The 19,065-nt window shown below is 55.6% G+C and overlaps 2 protein-coding genes across 2 annotated transcripts; both read right to left on the bottom strand.

The window, feature by feature from the left end:
- Positions 1 to 2,408: 2,408 nt before the first annotated feature.
- On the bottom strand, positions 2,409 to 13,176 carry LOC105490581 (DET1 and DDB1 associated 1). The gene is made up of 5 exons (XM_011756396.2): positions 12,967 to 13,176; positions 8,182 to 8,262; positions 7,896 to 7,947; positions 6,656 to 6,717; positions 2,409 to 3,156 (listed from the first exon to the last, which is right to left on the bottom strand). The coding sequence occupies exons 1-5, from the start codon at positions 13,168 to 13,170 to the stop codon at positions 3,046 to 3,048; spliced, it is 510 nt and encodes a 169-aa protein (XP_011754698.1). The 5' UTR covers positions 13,171 to 13,176; the 3' UTR covers positions 2,409 to 3,045.
- Positions 13,177 to 16,089: 2,913 nt separating this feature from the next.
- Positions 16,090 to 17,302, bottom strand: LOC105490639 (mitochondrial ribosomal protein L34). The gene is made up of 2 exons (XM_011756505.3): positions 17,010 to 17,302; positions 16,090 to 16,789 (listed from the first exon to the last, which is right to left on the bottom strand). Exons 1-2 carry the CDS (start codon positions 17,072 to 17,074, stop codon positions 16,576 to 16,578), a joined length of 279 nt encoding a protein of 92 aa, XP_011754807.2. The 5' UTR covers positions 17,075 to 17,302; the 3' UTR covers positions 16,090 to 16,575.
- Between the last annotated feature and the right edge of the window lie 1,763 nt (positions 17,303 to 19,065).

Below are 19,065 nucleotides of genomic sequence, written 5' to 3'. Positions count from 1 at the left end.
GGATGTCCCACTGTGGGACGGACATCAGACCCAAGTCACTGGGACTCTGTCGTATGACTCAGGAACAGGAATGTGGCCTCTCAGACCCTCAGGTTTGTCAGGAAGAAGAGGACAAATGTGTACACATCCAAAGGCTTAAGGCTCAGAGACCAACGTGGCCATGCAGGAGGGCTGGGTCAGAGGGCCTGGCTGGGGCCAGTGTGAGCAAGGGGCCCTTCAGGAGGCTGTGGAGAAGTCAGAGTTCACTGGAGGCAGGAGAACAGCCTGTGCAAAGGCAGAGAAAGTGGAAGGCAGTCTGGGGGAACAGTGCGGTACGGGGCACCCCAAAGGCAGGAGGGGAAAGCAGAGGCTGGCTCAGGGGCCTGGCGTCCTCCCACAGGCAGTGGGAGTCACACAGGGTGTGTGTGCCAGGTGGGGCATGTCCTGACAGACCCAGGAGTTCTAGGGGGAGGCCACAGGGAGGCGAGCTGGGACACAGCCCTGAGACCCCATCGGAGGGAGCTGAGGCAGGCGAGGGGAAGGAGGTGCCTGCCCAGCAGCCCTACAGACCCATGGGCAGACAGCACAGGCAAGAGAGCCCCCAGCCACTCAAAGCAGAAACTGGGGGCCGGAGAGGTCTAGACAGGCCTAGGGGAAGGGCGGGGGTGCCCCCTGCTCCCACTCTGGCCCCTGGCCTTGGCAGCTGAAGTCCCACCATCTCAGTCATTCACAGACGGACACCGCAGGCCTGCCCAGGTCACACCAACCCTGGGGACTGGGACTCCCCAGCTGGGCTGGGAGCCTCCAGGGCATTCAGCCCAACCCGGCACTACTGACCCGGCACTACTGACCGTGGTCAACTGTGTATTTCCTGACCACCTGCCCTGTGACCACATGGACCCTACAGCACCATCCCTGTGGTGCAGACACTTCCGAGAGCTGGGAGACACAGCTGGGTGGCCGTGCTGTGCCTGGGCCGGGTCAGCCACTCCTTGTGTAGGATGGGAGCCCACCCTGACACTGTCCGTCCTTGGGAGAGATGGGCTGCCCAGGCCCGAGGGTCTATCTGGGGCAGGCGGACCCTCCATAGCCCAGAGTCTCTGCTAGTTCTGTGGCCCAACCCCACACCATCCCAACGCCCTCAGACTCAGCTTTCAAAACCAAGACCTCTGCCAGGCACGGTGGCTCACGTCTGTAACCTCAGCACTTTGGGAGGCTGAGGAAGGCAGATGACTTGAGCCCAGGAGTTTGAGACCAGCCTGGGCAACATGGCGAAACCCTGTCTCTATGAAAAATTTTTTAAAAATTAGCCAGGCAGTGGGGCACGGTCCCAGCACTTTGGGAGGCCGAGGCAGGCGAAGCACCTGAGGTCAGGAGTTCGAGACCAGCCTGGCCAACATGGTGAAACGCCATCTCTACTAAAAATAGAAAATTTAGCTGGGTGTAGTGGTGCACGTGTGTAATCCCAGCTACTCGGGAGGCTGAGGTAGGAGAATCGCTTGAACCTGGGAGGCGGAGGTTGTAGTGAGCTGAGATCTCGCCACTGCACTCTAGCCTGGGAGACACAGCGAGACTCCACCTTAAAAAAAAAAAAAAAATTAGCCAGGCATGGTGGTGTGTGCCTGTGGTCCCAGCTACTTGGAAGGCTGAGGTGGGAGGAATGCTTGAGGTTGAGGATGCAGTGAGCTGTGATTACACCACTGCACTCCAGCCTGGGCAACAGTGCGAGACCCCAACTCAAAAAAACAAACAAAACAAAACTAAGACACCCCCCCCACCGCCAGTGGGGGTGATAAGGGAAGAAGCGGTGTTCCCCAGCCCCAGGCTTAATAGTCAGGGCCACAAACCTTCTGCCAAGAGCCTGAACACCCCCTACATACCCAAGTTCAGCCCCAAACCCAGCCCAGCTGGCAGAGGAGGGGTCCCCATGAGCGGCCATGGCACATGCCAATTGCCAGGTGCCGACTTTCTGCACAGCTCCTCTATGACCCAGCAAGGGTGAGGCCACTACCTGGGACAGCAAGACCGGCCAGATGCCATCTGTGCTGTCACCATGCCTCACGGGAGTGGCAGAGGCCAGAGACCCCAGGCCCCCAGGTGAGGCTGGCCGTCTCTGCGGTGGCTGACAGGTGCACTGCCCTGCTCGGCGGTATCCCAGGCAGGGGGCTGACCCTGCTCCATCCTTGGCACCATGGACCGTCTCTCAGGAATGACCTGTCCTTGGGGTCACCTTGACAGGAGAGGCAGAGGGGATGGTCCAGGCAGGTCTTGGCCTTGAACATGGTGGCCTCAGCAAGCCCACGAGAGAATCCAGCCGGTCCCGGAGCCCCCGGCGTGGGGGGCCCTTCTCACTCCTCTTGGTGACAACAGGGATGACTCCCAGGGGTTCCGTCCTCTGCAGCCAAGGTGTGTGGAGCAAAGACGCGAGGTCGAGTAGGAAAGACCCTTTTATTGGGGTGGACACGGAGCGCGCACTAGTCCATGATAAAAATAAAATGACTCAAGAGAAAGATCCCAAGGGCCGACTTCTCCCCGACGTGCGCACACGCTGAGTGAGGTCTGGGCACGGGAGAGTTCCAGGCAGAGCGTGGGACAAGACCGAGTCTCAAGGGCCTGGACCGGTGTCGGGGGGAGAAGGCCACTCGGCTGTCCTGGTGGGTGGGCTGCCCCAGGCCCGCCCTTGTTGCCCAGCCACAGTGAAGCCCCCACTAGAGACCCTCACAGACACGCTCTGGTTCTCTGGAGAACTGGGGGCAGGAGTCGGGGAACTGGCCCGGTGGAAGGCGGGGGTCGGGGGACAATGTTGTGTTTTTTTAAAAAGCATCTACCAACATCACACTACTGGGTCTGATGTCCCCTTTAACCAACGCTTGATACAGGTTACAGCATAAATAAAAACTCAAGGAAAATAAATACATCGGCTCCTATGAGGTTGGAAGTGGTGTGGACGCAGGGTGTGGATGGGCCGGCAGGGAAGCGGGCGGGCGGGGTGCTTACACATGGCGGGCAGGCGGGTGGGCGACCGAGGAGCAGACCTGGCAGGAGGCGCCTGTGGGGTTGAGAGTCTTAAGTGTCCTCGTGCATGTCTGGGCTGTCGGTTCGCGCCACCTTGCGGGGAGGTGCGGAGCTCTCGCCTTCCAGCTCCACTTGCTCCTGGTCTCTCTTCTTGGCAGCGTTCTGGGGGACAGGGGAAAGCGAGGGGCTGTGAGTCATTTTTTTCGGACAGGCTCTCGCTGGAGTGCAGTGGTATGATCATTGCTCACTGTAGCCTCAACCTTCTGGGCTCAAGCAATCCTCCCAGCTCAGCCTCTGGGAGTAGCTAGGACTACAGGCACGCAGCACCACGCTTAATATTTTTACTTTTGGTAGACATGGGGGTCTCACTATGTTGCCCAGCCGGAGACTGTGAGTCTTCACATGGGTGAAGCTCCCAGAGTCCTAATGCCAGCCCAGGCCCCCGCAACAGCATCACAGAGGTAAGCCTGGAGTACGGTGGGGGGTCTTGGGGTCCCTGGCTGGGCAGTCCCTCCTACCACCAGGACCTGCCCTGCTAAGCCCTGCCCAGCTAAGCCCTGCCCAGAGCACTTCCTGGACCTACGGCCGGTGATAGACAGGTGTTTCCTGGGCACCTGGAGGAGTCACCCCCAGCACGTGCAATGACACACAGGGCTGGTTTCTCAAGCACTCAGAGGAGCGATCCACCCAGCCTGGGAATAAAGGCCTTTGGAAGCCACTGGGGATGCTGCACATCAACGCAAGAGAGAAGCACATGTCTCCTTCCCCACTGTGGAAACCAAGGCCTGGAAGCAGGAGAAGGGGTGGGGTGGGCCCAGCAGCTTGGATTTTCGGCAACAGTCACTTTGCCACAGAGTCCCCCCACCTTCCAACTTTGCCCAGGGTAGGTAGCCACCCACTGTTCAATGTTAAGTAAAAAAAGCAAACTTGGCCAGGCGCGGTGGCTCACGCCTGTAATCTCAGCACTTTGGGAGGTTAAGGCGGATCACCTGAGGTCAGGAGTTCGACACCAGCCTGACCCACATGGAGAAACCCTGTCTCTACTAAAAATACAAAATAAGCCAGGCATGGTGGTGCATGCCTGTAATCCCAGCTACTTGGGAGGCTGAGGCAGGAGAATCGCTTGAACCCGGGAGGTGGAGGTTGCGGTGAGTCGAGATCGCGCCATTGCACTCCAGCCTGGGCAACAAGAGCAAAACTCTGTCTCAAAAAAAAAAAAAAAAAAAAAAAAAAAGCAAACTTGCCGGGCGCGGTGGCTCAGGCCTGTAATCCCAGCTACTCTGGAGGCTGAGACAGGAGAACTGCTTGAACCTGGGAGGCGGAGGTTGCAGTGAGCTGAGATTGCAGCACTGCACTCCAGCCTGGATGACACAGAGACTCCGTCTCCAAAAAGAAAAAAAAAAAAGAAAAAATAAGAGGGCCGGGTGCAGTGGCTCACACCTGTAATCCCAGCACTTTGGGAGGCTGAGGCAGGTAGATCACTTGACGTCAGGAGTTCAAGACTGAAAATACAAAATCCACTAAATCTACTAAAAATACAAAAATTAGGCCAGGCATGGTGGCTCACGCCTGTAATCCCAGCCTACTTTGGGAAGCCAAGGCGGGCGGATCACCTGAAGTCAGGAGTTCAAGACCAGCCTGACCAACATGGAGAAACCTCGTCTCTATTAAAAATACAAAATTAGTCAGGCATGGTGGTGCATGCTTGTAATCCCAGCTACTCGGGAGGCTGAGGCAGAATCGCTTGAACCCAGGGAGGTGGAGATTACAGTGAACCAAGATCGCACCATTGCACACCAGCCTGGGCAACAAGAGCAAAACTCCATCTCAAAAAAAAAAGGTGGTGTATGCCTGTAATCCCAGCTACTCGGGAGTCTGAGGCAGGAGAATTGCTTGAACCCAGGAGGTGGAGCCTGGGAGGAGAAGGTTGCACTGAGCCGAGAACATGCCACTGTACTCCAGCCTGGGCGACAGAGCAAGACCTCATCTTAAAAACAAACAAAAACAAAAACAAAAGAAAAAGAAGAAAAAATGTCCCATGTGCAGAGGCAGCCACTGGGAAGGGAGCTGGGGCACCAGAAGCTGCGGGGAGATGACTCTTCACTGCAACTACACCCTCTCATTTTCACTTTTTAGAGACGGGGTCTGGCTTTGTTGCCCAGGCTGGAGTGCAAAGACACAATCATGGCTCACTGCAGTCTCAACCTCCTGGGCTCAAGCGATCCTCCCACCTCAGCCTCCTGAATAGCTGGGATAACAGGAACATGCCACAGCCAGCTAATTTTTTTTTTTTTTTTTAGTGACGGGGTTTTGCTATGTTGCCTAGGCTGGTCTCAAACTCCTGGCCTCAAGCCATCTGCTCGCCTCAGCCTCTCAAGCAGTTCGGGGTGTGAATCGCCACACCCAGCCACACCCTCTCATGTTGCCTAGATTTTTTTTTTTTTTTTTTTTTTTTTGAGACCGCCCAGGCTGCAGTGCAGTGGCATGATCTCGGCTCACTGCAATCTCTGCCTCCCAGGTTCAAGCGATTCTTCTGCCTCGGCCTCCAGAGTAGCTGGGATTACAGGCATGCGCCACCATGCCTGGCTAATTTTTGTATTATTAGTAGAGACGGGGTTTGAGACTGGGTTTCACCATGTTGGCCAGGCTGGTCTCGAACTTCTGACTTCATGATCCACCTGCCTCGGCCTCCCAAAGCGCTGGAATTACAGGCATGAGCCACCACGCCCGGTCTAGATTTTTAATCATATGTACACACTTCACCATTCAGAAAAGATTCTTTTTTTTTTTTTTTTGAGATGGAGTCTGGTTCTGTCACCCACGCTGGAATGCAGGGGTCCAATCTCGGCTCACTGCAAGCTCCGCCTCCCAGGCGCAAGCCATTCTCCTGCCTCAGCTTCCCGAGTAGCTGGAACTACAGGCGCCCACCACCACGCCCGGCTAATCTTTTTCTGTATTTTTTAGTAGAGACAGGGTTTCACCGTGTTAGCCAGGATGGTCTCGATCTCCTGACCTCGTGATCTGCCCACTTCGGCCTCCCAAAGTGCTGGGATTACAGGCGTGAGCCACTGCGCCCAGCCTTTTTTTTTTTTTTGAGACAGTCTTGCTCTGTCACCAGGCTGGAGTGCAGTGGCGTGATCTCAGCTCACTGCAACCTCTGCCTCCCTGGTTCAAGCGATTCTCCTGCCTCAGCCTCCCAAGTAGCTGGGATTATAGTCATGCGCCACCACGCCCAGCTAATTTTTGTATTTTTGGTAGAGACGGATTTCCCCATGTTAGCCAGGATGGTCTTGATCTCCTGATCTCGTGTTCCACCCGCCTCAGCCTTTCAAAGTGCTGGGATTACAGGTGTGAGTCACCATGCCCAGCCTCAGAAAAGATTCTATCTAGTTCATACCAGTACAGTCTACCTAATGCCAGGGCCATGGAAAGCTTGGGCCTGGCCTCCAGCCACCTGAGCACTAGTGTCCTGCGGCCTCTGCACAGCGGTTCCCTCCATTGGAACAATGCTCTTCCCACTCCTGGATCGCCCAGGGCACTCCTACCCAGCCCTCAAGACCCTACTCCAGTCACTAGAGTCCTTCCTGTGCTCAGAAGCCCCTGCCAGGCATCCCATCTCTGTACACCCACAATCCCCGCACGGGAGCCCTGCGGGCCTCACCTTTTTGTCCCATTGCTGATGCAGGTAGCGCAGAAGGATGTTTGTCTTTTCTGTCACGATGACTAAGGAGGAAAGACAGAGAAAGTCGCAGACGCGTCCCCTCCCTGGGCTCCTCCCCTGACACTGCTCTGGGAGGTCTTTTTGGGGCTTGAACTCAGTATCCCAAACTCCGGAGATCTCCAAAAGTCCCGTGTTTTTGCTTCTGAGCACACACGCAGCCACTCCCAGCGGCCTGAGTCAGCTGCTTTCAGGGTCCCTGCTCCCTGCAAGGGATTCCATCCTTGGATGGGGAACTAAGCCCAGCCACTGAGACTCTCATGCCTGTTTCTCCCGGGCTGACTAGGAGCACACACCGCATATCTGTGCCCAGTGACCACACAGCCCCACCCCACAGGCTCCAGATGGATAAATGCTTTAAGAGCAGGGTCTCACTCTGTCACCCAGGCTGGAATAATCATAGCTCACTGCAGCCTGGAGCTTCTGGGCTCAAATGATTTTCCCACCTGGGACTACAGACACACGCCACAACGCCTGGCTAATATATATATGGTTTTTGGTGAAACAGGGTCTCACTATGTTGCTCAGGCTGGTCTCGAACTCCTGGCCTCAAGCAATCCTCCAGCCTCGGCCTCTCAAAGTGCTGGGATTACAGGCGGGAGCCACCCTACCCGGTGTGGAGTCTTTTTGAACAGTTAAACTAAGACAGCAGGACCAAGTCCTCCTGTGCTGTGGGTCCCTCCAGCTGGACCCCCCTTCCTGTCACTTTTACCCAGGCCTGGCTGGATCCCCAGCCCAGGCTCCTGTAGCCCTCTGCTGCCTCCCTGTCCAATAGAACTTGTCTTAGAACCAGAGTCCTCGCCTGCCCTCATCTGACAAGGAGGGGAAGGGGCCAGTGAGTGGCAGATGAGGGACAACTTGGGGGCCCCTTTGGGCTGGCTGTGGATCCCAGTGTGTCCCAATCAGGAGACGTCTGGGGAAAGCCAGGTTTCTGGCTGTCCCCAGGTGCTAGGAGTGGACAGGCATCCACGTGTGCATCCCCAGGCTGAAGCCCCCCCAGTCCCCCTCCTGCACCTCCCTGGAGGCCCTCCCTGACCTAACTGGATTCAGTAGCCAGCATGTGAACCCCAGCCAAGTCTATGGCCTGGGCCAGGGTTGAAGATAACCTCCTCGTGCCACGCTGTGGTCACCAAACCCCACCCCTCAGCAGCCAGAATGGGACAGACCGACAGCGGCCACTTACTCTGTTCAGATGGGTACTCTCGGGTGGGCAGGTAGACTGAGGGCCGTCGGTTCTGCAGGAGGGTTGGGAAGGGGTAGGTTAGGAGAGTGCAAGGGCCTGGGGTCTCCTCATCCCTCCACGCGGCACCCACCCTTCAGTGCAGATTGGAAGACACTCAAGAATGTGGATGGGGCTGGGCTTGAAGATCAGCCTCTGTTCCAGCCAAGACCCCAATCGGAGGACACAAGCTACCCCCAGGCCCCCTGGAAGTGCCCAGTCCCTCCCAGCCCCAGGAACACGCACTCACCGAGGCTTTGCACACAGAGTCCGCGTGAAATCGACTAAAATTGCTTTTGTTGTAGACAGGCAGTCCTTTCAAAAAATCTGCCTAAAAGACATGGAAGATGGTACATGAGAAAATAGGCAACGGGCCGGCTCATCCCTGAAGCACCTGCACGGTGCATCCCTTCTTCCCCGCTGTTCTTTATAGTTCAAGTTTTCCAGAACACACTCTTGAGCTGGCTGCTGGATACACTGCCGGGCCCAGAGAAAAGTAACCAAGCCAGGCTATGTGCACGTCCTCCGGGGGGTCCTCATGACAGCCCCTAACTAGGTAGGAGGTGGGGAAATTGAGGCTGCAAGAGAACAGGCCACTGGTTAAAAGTCATACCGCAGCAGGCTCACATCTGTAATCCCAGCACTTTGGGAGGCCGAGACGGGCGGATCATCTGCAGCCAGGAGTTTGAGACTAGCCTGGCCAACATGGCGAAACCTCATCTCTACTAAAAATATAAAAATTAGCCGGGCATGGTGGTGCGCGCCTATGATCCCAGCTAGTCAGGAGGCTGACGCTGGGGAATCACTTGAACTCGGGAGGTAGAGGTTGCAGTGAGCCGAGATCATGCCACTGCACTCCAATATGGGGGACAGAACCAGACTGTCTCAAAAAAAAAAAAAAAAAAAAAGAAGTCATTTTCTTTTTTTTTTTTTTTGAGACGGAGTCTTGCTCTGTCGCCCAGGCTGGAGTGCAGTGGCGCGATCTCCACTCACTGCAAGCTCCGCTTCCTGGGTTCACGCCATTCTCCTGCCTCAGCCTCCCGTGTAGCTGGGACTACAGGCGCCCGCCACCGCGCCCGGCTAATTTTTTTTTGTATTTTTAGTAGAGACGGGGTTTTCACCGTGTTAGCCAGGATGGTCTTGATATCCTGACCTCGTGATCTGCCCGTCTTGGCCTCCCAAAGTGCTGGGATTACAGGCTTGAGCCACTGCGCCCGGTCAAAAAAGTCATTTTCAATCCAACGCTGTGAGTGACGTCTGGAGTGGGCCAGTGGCGGGACTGTCTGCTGCGAGTCTCCCCACAAGGCTTGCCCTAAACAGGGCTCTCCTGAGCTCATTATGTATGATCTCCTGACCCAACGAGGCAGGAGGTAGTGTCTCCCTATCAAAGGCAAGGACACGGAGGCAGAGAGGTCACCTAGTCTCAGTCAGAAAACCAGGGGCTGATTTGAACCCACATGTACCCCACCTCGGATTCCAAGCTCCTTCTCTTCATCATACACCTGAAAAGCAAGGGCTGGAGCCCCGGCAGGCTACAGAGCTGGGAGGGAGGGCCATCCCCTGATTCCTGAGGCCCAAGAGAGCTGCCCTGGGAGAAGCTGCTGTTCAATTTCCCACCATTCTCTGGGACAGGCAGGAGCAGCAGTGTCCCCAATTCTATGACATCTGGCCCCTCGTCTGCTGGTCCCTCTCAGGAAGCCGGAATGTGGCTGGGTGGGCCTCCCCCTCCCACCTGGGACGCAGCCGTCACATCTGGATGACCTACTGCCCCAGGACTAGTTCAAAGTCCCTCAAACCTGCCTCCCCTCCACCCTAGGATGCCAGCCTCAGCTCAGCCCCTGGCTGCGGGGCCAGCTTTATTCATTCAGCAAGTTCTGGGGCCCCAGCAGGCACCAGGGCACTGGACTGAGCCACCATGGACATGCACCTGGCCTTGGGATGGTGTGGGGCAAAGAGCTGCACAGTGGATGGGAAGTGGCTGCAGGAAAGGGTGCCTCGAGGGCACAGTGTGAGGTGCAAGGCAGAGCTCTGGCCCATTTGGGGGATAAGGGAGGGCTGCCCAGACGCAGGGATAGAGGCACTAAGACCTGAAGGGTGAGGAGGGGTCCCTGTCCACCTTCGAAGCCCTGGCCTAGCTTGCCTCTGCTGGACTCCCATCACACACACCCTCTGCCACACACACCCTCTAGGAATGCCCCTCATGCCTCCATGTAGCAAATACCTGCTAACCTCCCCACCAGCTCCAACCCCCTCCCTGGCCCCTTTGCTCCCCCGACACTTTGGGAGCCTCTCCCAGAGCCTCCCTCACACCCCAGCGAGGTCATCTGTTTACACATCCACCTCCCTGGCTGGACTGGTACCTCCCCGAGGGCAGAGGACAGGACAGGGCTGACTCAACCCTAGCCAGGCTCGCATGGGGCCCGGTGGCTGAGTGGCGAGAGCTGCAGGTACCCCGGGTTTTCTGCTCTCAATCCTGGCTCAGCCCATCCCTGGTTGTGTGACCTGGGACGAGGGACCTCCCAGCCTCTGGGCCTCCCTGTGAAGAGAGGCATTCCAACAGGGCCACCTCCCAGGGTTACTCCGAGTCATAAGACAACAAGGGGAATGCTTTGCACAGAGCTCCCTTGGGGGCAGCCTTTACGATCAACATGTCTGCGTTGGACAAATGAATGAAGGCAGGGTATGTGCAGCCTTCCTGCCATGCTAAGCTGGAAAAGAAGACCTCGAGACATGGCGGGCAGGGGGTGGGGGAAACCTCATCTCAGCCAGACAAATGCCAGCCACGGCTGGGCCCTGGAGCCATCCATTACCTCAGCAGACACGCACTGGACACCTGTGTGCCCATCCCACTGCAGGGAGCCTGCCAGAGACCCAACAAAGAGATGAGGAAGAGAAGCGGTGTGCTGACAGCAAAGAATTGGGGAACCCCCAAAGTCAGGAAGGGCCTCCATCACAGGAGGAAGAGTGTTCTGAGCAGAAAGAGCAGCAGGTGTAAAGGCCCTGAGGTGGCAGGAACCTGGAGTGTGAGGAAGTGAAAACAAGGCCAGGATGGCTGAAGCTCAGAGTGGAGAAGAGACTGGAGATAAGGTCATAGAGGTGGCCAGGGGCCTCAGGGTGAGGAGGGGAGCCGCCAGGGTTCCTGGAGCATTTTATCGGCTAGAAAGTGGTATCATTTGATGCACATCTTTAGACGCTCCTTCTGGCCGGGCACAGCGGCTCACACCTGTAATCCCAGCACTTTGGGAGGCCGAAGCGGGTGGATCACAAGATCAGGAGTTCAAGACCAGCCTGGCCAATACGGTGAAACCCTGGCTCTACTAAAAATACAAAAATTAGACAGGCATGGTGGTGGGTGCCTATAGTCTCAGCTACTAAGGAGGCTGAGGCAGGAGAATGGCTTGAACACGGGAGGCGGAGGTTGCAGTGAGCCGAGATTATGCCACTGCACTCCAGGATGGGCAACAGAGCGAGACTCCATCTCAATCCCCCCCAAAAAAAAAAAAAAAAAAAAGCTCCTTCTCAGTTCCCATGCAGTGCCTCACGCCTGTAATGCCAGTACTTTGGGAGGCTGAGGCAGGATCACTTGAGCCCAAGAGTTCAAGACCAGCCTGGGCAACACAGGGAGTCCCCATCTCTCCAAAAAGTACAAAAATGAGCTAGGTGGGAGGATCTCTTGAGCCTGAGAAGTGGAGACTGCAATAGGCTGCGATCACACACTGCACTCCAGCCTGGGCGCCAGAATGAGACCCTGCCTCCAATTAAAAAAAAAGCTCCTTCTGGTTCAGGTGAATTATGAACTGCCAAAGGGGTGAGAGCAAGGCTAGGAGACCAGGGAAGAAGCTGGGACAGGTACACAGGTGGGAGGTGGCAGTACCTGCAACAGGGTGTGAAGCCATGGATGAATTCAGGTGTTTTCTGAAGGTAGAGCCAATCTAATCCACTCATGATTGGATGAGACTGTACCAAGGTGTCAAGGACAACACCCAGGCTTGGGGACCCCCACACTAGGAACCCACCTTCCCATTTCCTTCCTGAAAAGGAGTCTTCCTTTCATCCCCACCACATCCCAAGGACTATGGATTGTGGGCTGGGAGTCTGGGTCAGGGGACAAAGTAGCCTCGACATATCTCAACCAAGCTTCTCATCACTCTTCCCAGCCCTGAGGATGCCAACTAGTGGGGGTTGGGGAGAGGCTTTAGCTCTACTCTGAGGGTGGGTCACCATCCCACTTTTCAGGTGGGGAGACTGAACCCCGAAGAACCACCAGACCCAAATTCCAGGATGACTGAGAAACCCGGAAGGAATTTCAATGTTCCAACAGCCAGGTGGGGACGATCCACACTTCATGAACGTCACTGGCCTCGAGTCACCCAGCTCATCTGTTCAGCATTCACTATCCTAAGTCTTTTACGACGTCAGTTACCTAAATTGTCACCACCCTAAGAGGTTCAGACTACTGCTACCCTCATTTGACAGGGACAACCCATGTGGATCGGAGATAAAAGTTGCTCATTCTTAGGGGCGGATAAGGGCCCAGAATGGCGGAGGTGGGGTCAGGGCCCAGGGGGACCGGGACAGTCGGCGATGTCGCACTTCCTTTGGCGACAAAGCCCTGCATATCACGGTGCCAAGCCCCCTCCCCCTCCCCGGGACCCAGGCCGGCCTCCCAAATTCTCCTGAACTGAAGAGATCCAGGACCAGCGCGCTGAGGACGAGGCCAGACCAGGGGGTCTTACGGGACCCCATCCCCACCCCAGACGGTTTCCGGGGGGAGCCGCAACCCGGAAATGAATGAGTTGTCAGGGCCTGGCATCCTGGATGGGGTCAGGGGTCGGAGAAGGAGTGGCAGGGGGATCATCAGGAAGCTCTCGGTAGGGTCCGGGGGTCGAAGGTCACAGGTGAGTGGGAGGGGCGGGCCAAGCCTGAGGGGGCCGGGCAGGGCGGAGAGGGGCCTAGGGGGATACTAGAGATGGGTGGGACCACGGCGCCATTTTGTCGAGCGGAGGGGGAGTAGAGGCCTGGAGGCCATACTCACCATCTTCTGTTTCCTCCGTCGCCGCCTCGGCCGCCGCCTCAGCCTCCACCGCCGCCACCACAGCCGCCTTCTAAGCCGCCGCCTCACAGTAACTTCCAGCCACGGCACAGCCCACACTGATGGCGCCACCACCCCCCCGTCATTGGTGCGCACTCTAGCCCCGCCCCCACATATGAGCGCTTTGCACGCTCCCATTGGCCTCATCCAGCTAACTCATGCGCCCATTGGTTGCCACGCCTCCTCCCATTGTGGTCAAGTTCGGTTGAAGAAGCAAAGCCCCGCCCGGTACTTGGAAGCAATGGAAAGTGAGATCCGGAAGTGGGCGGAGGCCTCGGCCCTGAAGTCTCTTGGGAGTTGTAGTTTACAACTCCCCGAGCCTCTCTAGAGCTTTTGCGTATCTGTTTTTAAGATGAGGGGGTCGGCCGGGTGCGGTGGCTCACGCCTATAATCCTAGCACTTTGGGAGGTCGAGGCGGGTGGATCGCCTGAGGTCAGGAGTTCGAGACCAGCCTGGCTAACATGGTGAAACCCCCCATCTCTGCGCCTGTAATCCCAGCTACTCGGGAGGCTGAGGCAGGAGAATCACTTGAACCCGGTAGGCGGAGGTTGCAGGGAGCCGAGATCGCGCCATTGCACTCCAGCCTGGGCAACAAAAGTGAAAATCAGTCTCAAAAAAAAGAAAAAGAAAAAAAAATGAAAGGTCGGCTGGGCGCAGTGGCTCACGCCTGTAATCCCAGCACTTTGGGAGGCCGAGGCGGGCGGATCACGAGGTCAGGAGATCGAGACCGTCCTGGCTAACACGGTGAAACCCCGTCTTTACTAAAAATACAAAAAATTAGCCGAGCGAGGTGGCGGGCGCCTGTAGTCCCAGCTACTCGGGAGGCTGAGGCAGGAGAATAGGGTGAACCCGGGAGGCAGAGCTTGTAGTGAGCCGAGATCGCGCCACTGCACTCCAGCCTGGGCAACAGAACGAGACTGTCTGGAAAAAAAAAAAAAAAAGGCCGGGCGCGGTGGCTCACGCCTGTAATCCCAGCACTTTGGGAGGCCGAGGCAGGCGGATCACAAGGTCAGGAGATCGAGACCATCCTGGCTAACACTGTGAAACCCCGTCTCTACTAAAAATGCAAAAAAAAATTAGCCGGGCGAGGCGGTGGGCGCCTGTAGTCCCAGCTACTCGGGAGGCTGAGGCAGGAGAATGGCGTGAACCCGGGAGGCGGAGCTTGCAGTGAGCCGAGATCGCGCCACTGCACTCCAGCCTGGGCGACTAAGCGAGACTCTGTCTCAAAAAAAAAAAAAAAAAAAAAAAATTCCGGGCACTGTGGCTCACACCTATAATCCCAGCACTTTGGCGGATCATGAGGGCAGGAGTTCAAGACCCGCCCGGGCAACAAGAGCGAAATTCCCTCTCCAAAAAAAAAAAAAGATAGGGGGGGTCCCACTATGTTTCCCAAGCTGGTCTCAAACTTCTGGCCTAAAGCAATCCTCCAGACTTGACTTCCCAAAGTTCTGGGAGCCATCGTGCCAGCATCTTCTTGTGTTTATCACATTTTTAAAGCAGCCCTAGAAGAGGAAAACCATAACACTCCCTATCCCCTCCTCAAGACCATCTTGCTCAAACACCTCCCATAACTCCCTAGTATTCAATCCCACCTCCTTGACCCCATTTATGGGTACCTGCAGCCTTCATTGCCCACCTGTGTCCTCACCTCTAACCAATTCCTCCTACATCGGGGCTCTCCCAGACCTTGCCATTTCCTCCAAGACTGCATTCTTCAAAAAGGCAAGTCAGATATCTTCACTGAGGTCCTACAGCCCTCACAATCCCCCTCCCAGCCCTGACACTGCTGTGTCCAAACTGTCTTCCTGACTTCCAGGGCAAAGACTGGGCACCCAGCACATAGCAATTGCACAGTGAAGTTGCTAAGTGGAAGCTACTAAGTATTATTACTCCAATAGCAACAGAGCAGAGGAGAAACCAGCACTGCATTTTATAGGCGACAAACGCACCCCACAGAGCTAAGTCCTTGCTCAAAATCAAACATCCCCAAGGGACAGGCAGAAGATTCAAACTCCTTACGGGCTGGAGTTCGAGATCAGCCTGGCCAACATGGTGAAACCCCCTCTACTAAAAATACATAAGTTAGCTGGGTATGGATTAGTAGCGCCTGTAATCCCAGCTACTGGGGAGGCTGAGGCCCCAGAACTGCTTCAACCCGAAGGCAGAGGTTGCAGTGAGCAGGGATCCGACAACTGCACTCCAGCCACGCCAGCCTGGGCGACAGAGTGAGACCCTGTTTCAAAAACAAACACCCCCCCGCCACACACACACAGTTTTCCACCAGCCTTCCTAGACCTATAATGACACAGGCTGGGCATGATGGCTCACACCTGTAATCCCAGCACTTTGGGAGGCCAAGGCAGGCAGATCACCTGAGGTCAGGAGTTCGAGACCAGCCTGGCCAACATGGTTGAAACCCCGTCTCTACTAAAAATACAAAAATTAGCCGGGTGTGGTGGTGGGCGCCTATAATCCCAGCTACTCAGGAGGCTGAGGCAGGAGAATTGCTTGAACCCGGGAGACAGAGTTTGCAGTGAGCCAAGATCGTGCCACTGCACTCCAGCCTGGGGGACAGAGTGAGACTCTGTATCAAAAAAAAAAAAAAAAAAAAAGCGGACGCGGTGGCCCACACCTGTAATCCCAGCACTTTGGGAGGCTGAGGCGGGTGGATCACCTGAGGTCAGGAGTTTGAGACCAGCCTGGTCCACACGCTGAAACCCCGTCTCTACTAAAAACACAAAAGTTAGGCCGGGCATAGTGGCTCACGCCTGTAATCCCAGCACTTTTTAAGAGGCCGAGGCAGGCGGATCACCTGAGGTCGGGAGTTCCAGACCAGCCTGACCAACATGGAGAAACCCCTCTCTACTAAAAATACAAAATTTGCCGGGTGTGGTGTCACATGCCTGTAATCCCAGCTACTTGGGAGGCTGAGGCAGGAGAATCGCTTGAACCCGAAGGCAGAGGTTTCGGTGAGACAAGATCGCCCCATTGCACTCTAGCCTAGGCAACAAGAGGGAAATTCTGTCTCAAAAAAAAAAAAAAAAGTTATGACATGTAAGGCAACTGGAACTTTGAACATTTATTACACGTTTAACAATATTTCAAAATTATTGATAATTCCTTTGGATGTGATACGCTTTGTAATTATATTTTAATGAGCTCTCATCTTGGAGAGATACATTCTTTCCGAGATACAAGAAATATTTATAGAAGAAATCATCCGATGCCTGAGATCAGCTTCAAAAGAACCAAGGATGGGGCAGGGACGGGTTGTAGGTGGTCGGTAGTCAGGGCTATGTACTGGGTACAAGGAGGTTCGTTGTACTGTTCTTCGGTCTGTTGCGCAGGTTCGAAATGCTTCCTAATTTAGGCTTCCTAAAAAGCCTAAAAAGGGACTTGGCAAGCTCCCATGCAGCCTTCAACCCCACAATACGGAGAGCACTCAAGTCCGAGGCGTTCCTGCTCCCCAGCTCCCTGCAAAAACAGCGCCAGGCAAGGTCGCGAGGTGAGGGCGATGCTTCTATGGGGGTCCCGCCGACAGCATCGCGATCCTCAATGGCTCAGCGACTTGCGGCCCTTGAGCATTCGGCGAAGGATGACCTGGACGCCGGCCGGCGTGCTCAGGCGCCGGACCCAGCCGTGCTTGTTCTTCCGTTTGATGTTGCTCGGCTGATACTCGTTTCCGCGAGTCTTGCCCCGGGCCTGCTGTGGGGTGGGGAGGCCCCAGGCGTTCGGGAACCCCAGCCAGGCCCGGGGCTGGAGCCACCTGCGTGGGTAGAGGGACGGCGAGAAAGGTCAGACGGGGTGCTGGGTGACCTCGGCGCTCAACCTCTCTAAGCCTCTGCTCCCGGGGACAGAGCCTGGCTGCAAAATGCGCTCCATAAATGCGCAAGTCACTGGCAAGTCATGCGGGCAGTGAACAGTAGCGCCAGCCTCCGATGCCCTTATTCCCAGATTTGGGGAAGGGTTCCCCTTTGAGGACTTACCTGCCACCCAGCAACGCTGCCGACCTACTCGTGGGGCCCAACAGGGATCCAGCCAAGAGAGCCATATCCTCAGTGGGTCCGCCAGGCCCGGCCGCCGGCGATTCCGGAGCCCAGAAGCGCCCAACCCTGGAACAAAGGATTATGGGAAGTGTAGTTTCTCCTAACGTGCAAAAACAGGCCGTTGGGGAAAACCCCGAAGTTGCAGTTCTGCGCCTGCGCAACAGAGGCGCGCCAGTCTGTCCGCGGGGCAGGGTTCTTCGTACAAACCAAAAGGTAGCCGGCGAACGGCGCCTTTTCAGCACGCGCATGCGCACAAGGCATTATCTCCCGCGGTCAGCTGGGAGCTGTGCTGCAGTTGTCTCTCCTGTTGACCGGCAGAGGGTGCCCCGCGGTGGCCGGGCGCAGCTGGTGGCAGCCGCAAGAAGCGGCTGGTTGGTCTTAACCACCTCCAGCTGGGCAGATGGCACACAGCTGGCTGCCAGCTTGTCCTGGCTGCAGCCAAGTCTCCGCCTCTTGGCAGGAAGCCGAGGAGGCCTGAGTTCAAGCTCGCTGGGCGTCCTTGGGATGGTCCCTGCGCCTCTCTGGGCTTTCTCGATCTGTAAAACTCATGGATTGCAAGCTTGTCTTTGACAATCTTGCCTCCATTTAGGACCCTAGAAGAATTTTCCTCTGTTGTTAGAACCAAAAAAAGAAAAAGAAAAAGAAAAAAGGAAGAAAAATTTTCTGATACTCAGATCTGAACCCCTCCCCTACTCACTATCCTTGGCTCTCCATTTCCCCAAGTAAAACCTGCTCAGCCCTTCCATCAGGCATGCAAAACCCTGTACACACACCATCTTACATTTCAGCCACGCCCTCCTCTCTGCCTGGTGTTCCCCTATCCGCCCTTTAAAAATCCTCTCCTCTCCTTCAAGGGCTGAGTGAGGTGTGGCTTATGCCTGTCATTCCAGCATTTTGGGAGGCTGAGGAGGGAGGATCCCTTGGGGCCAGGAGTTTGAGACCAGCCTGGGGACATGGTAGCAACCACATATAGCCTCAAGTACTCGGAAGGTGAGGTGGGAGGATTCCCTGAACCCAGGAGTTCCAGGCTGTAGTGAGCAATGACAGCGCCAATGCACTCCAGCCTGGGCAACGGAGTGAGATCCTTTCTCAAAAAAAAAAAAAAAAAAAAAAAAAAAAAAAAAAAAAATTGGAGTCCTCTTCTCTCAACCGCTGTCCATTCTTCTGGCCCAGCTGCCTTCCCTTGACTCTCTCCCAAGTTCAGGGGCTTCTCAAGGGCCAGGGGCCTGGGGCTGTATCCCTACAAGTGCCAGCTTGGGGTTGATACAGAGAGGTGCTTGCTAAATGAATAAACTGTATAGTCTCCCAGAAGTGCCCTTAGTGGGCAAGAGTAGGTGTCTGGACGGAATCCAGCTCTGGCAGCAAATTCCAGGGGATGGGAGTGGCCAAGCAGCAAGGAGCATTTAACCCCTCGTCCCCCGAAGCCCATCCTACCTGTAGCATCATTTAGCAAAACATCACCACTACAATAACGCCCATAATATATGGAGCACTTGTTATATGCATGACACTGATGAGTGCTTTACCTGCATAGTAAACTTATGAGAGGATTAATTTCATAAAGAAATAAACAGAGGCTCAGGAACGTGAAGTAACTTGCCCAAGGTCACACCTCAGCAAAGGGCAGAGGCTGGATTTGAGACCTGAGCTCTCCCGAGGGCCTACCGTGGCCCCGCCGGCACCACAGAGCTGGGATGCCTGCCTCTTGCTATCAGCCCTCCTCAGAACCATGGCAGCCATAGGTTAAATCGGCTGATTATGAAATTCAAACTCTCTAATTACCCACAGCTCTAAGACTTTCCTTGAAAGCTTTAGAGAAGCCCGTCACGATGGCTCACGCCTGTAATCTCAGCCCTTTGGTGAAGCCGTAGGCGAGAGGATTGCTTAATGCCTGGAGTTCGAGACTAGTCTGGGCAACATAGCGAGACCTCGTCCCTACCAAAAAAAAAGGGGGGCAGGGGATGGGGGTGGGGTGAGGGAGGTTAGCAAATAATGG

This window comes from Macaca nemestrina, chromosome 20 (genome assembly GCF_043159975.1).
Source record: "Macaca nemestrina isolate mMacNem1 chromosome 20, mMacNem.hap1, whole genome shotgun sequence".
NCBI lineage: Eukaryota > Metazoa > Chordata > Mammalia > Primates > Cercopithecidae > Macaca > Macaca nemestrina.
The sequence above is the reverse complement of the archived record's forward strand: the minus strand, read 5'-3'. Positions and strand labels throughout refer to the sequence as shown.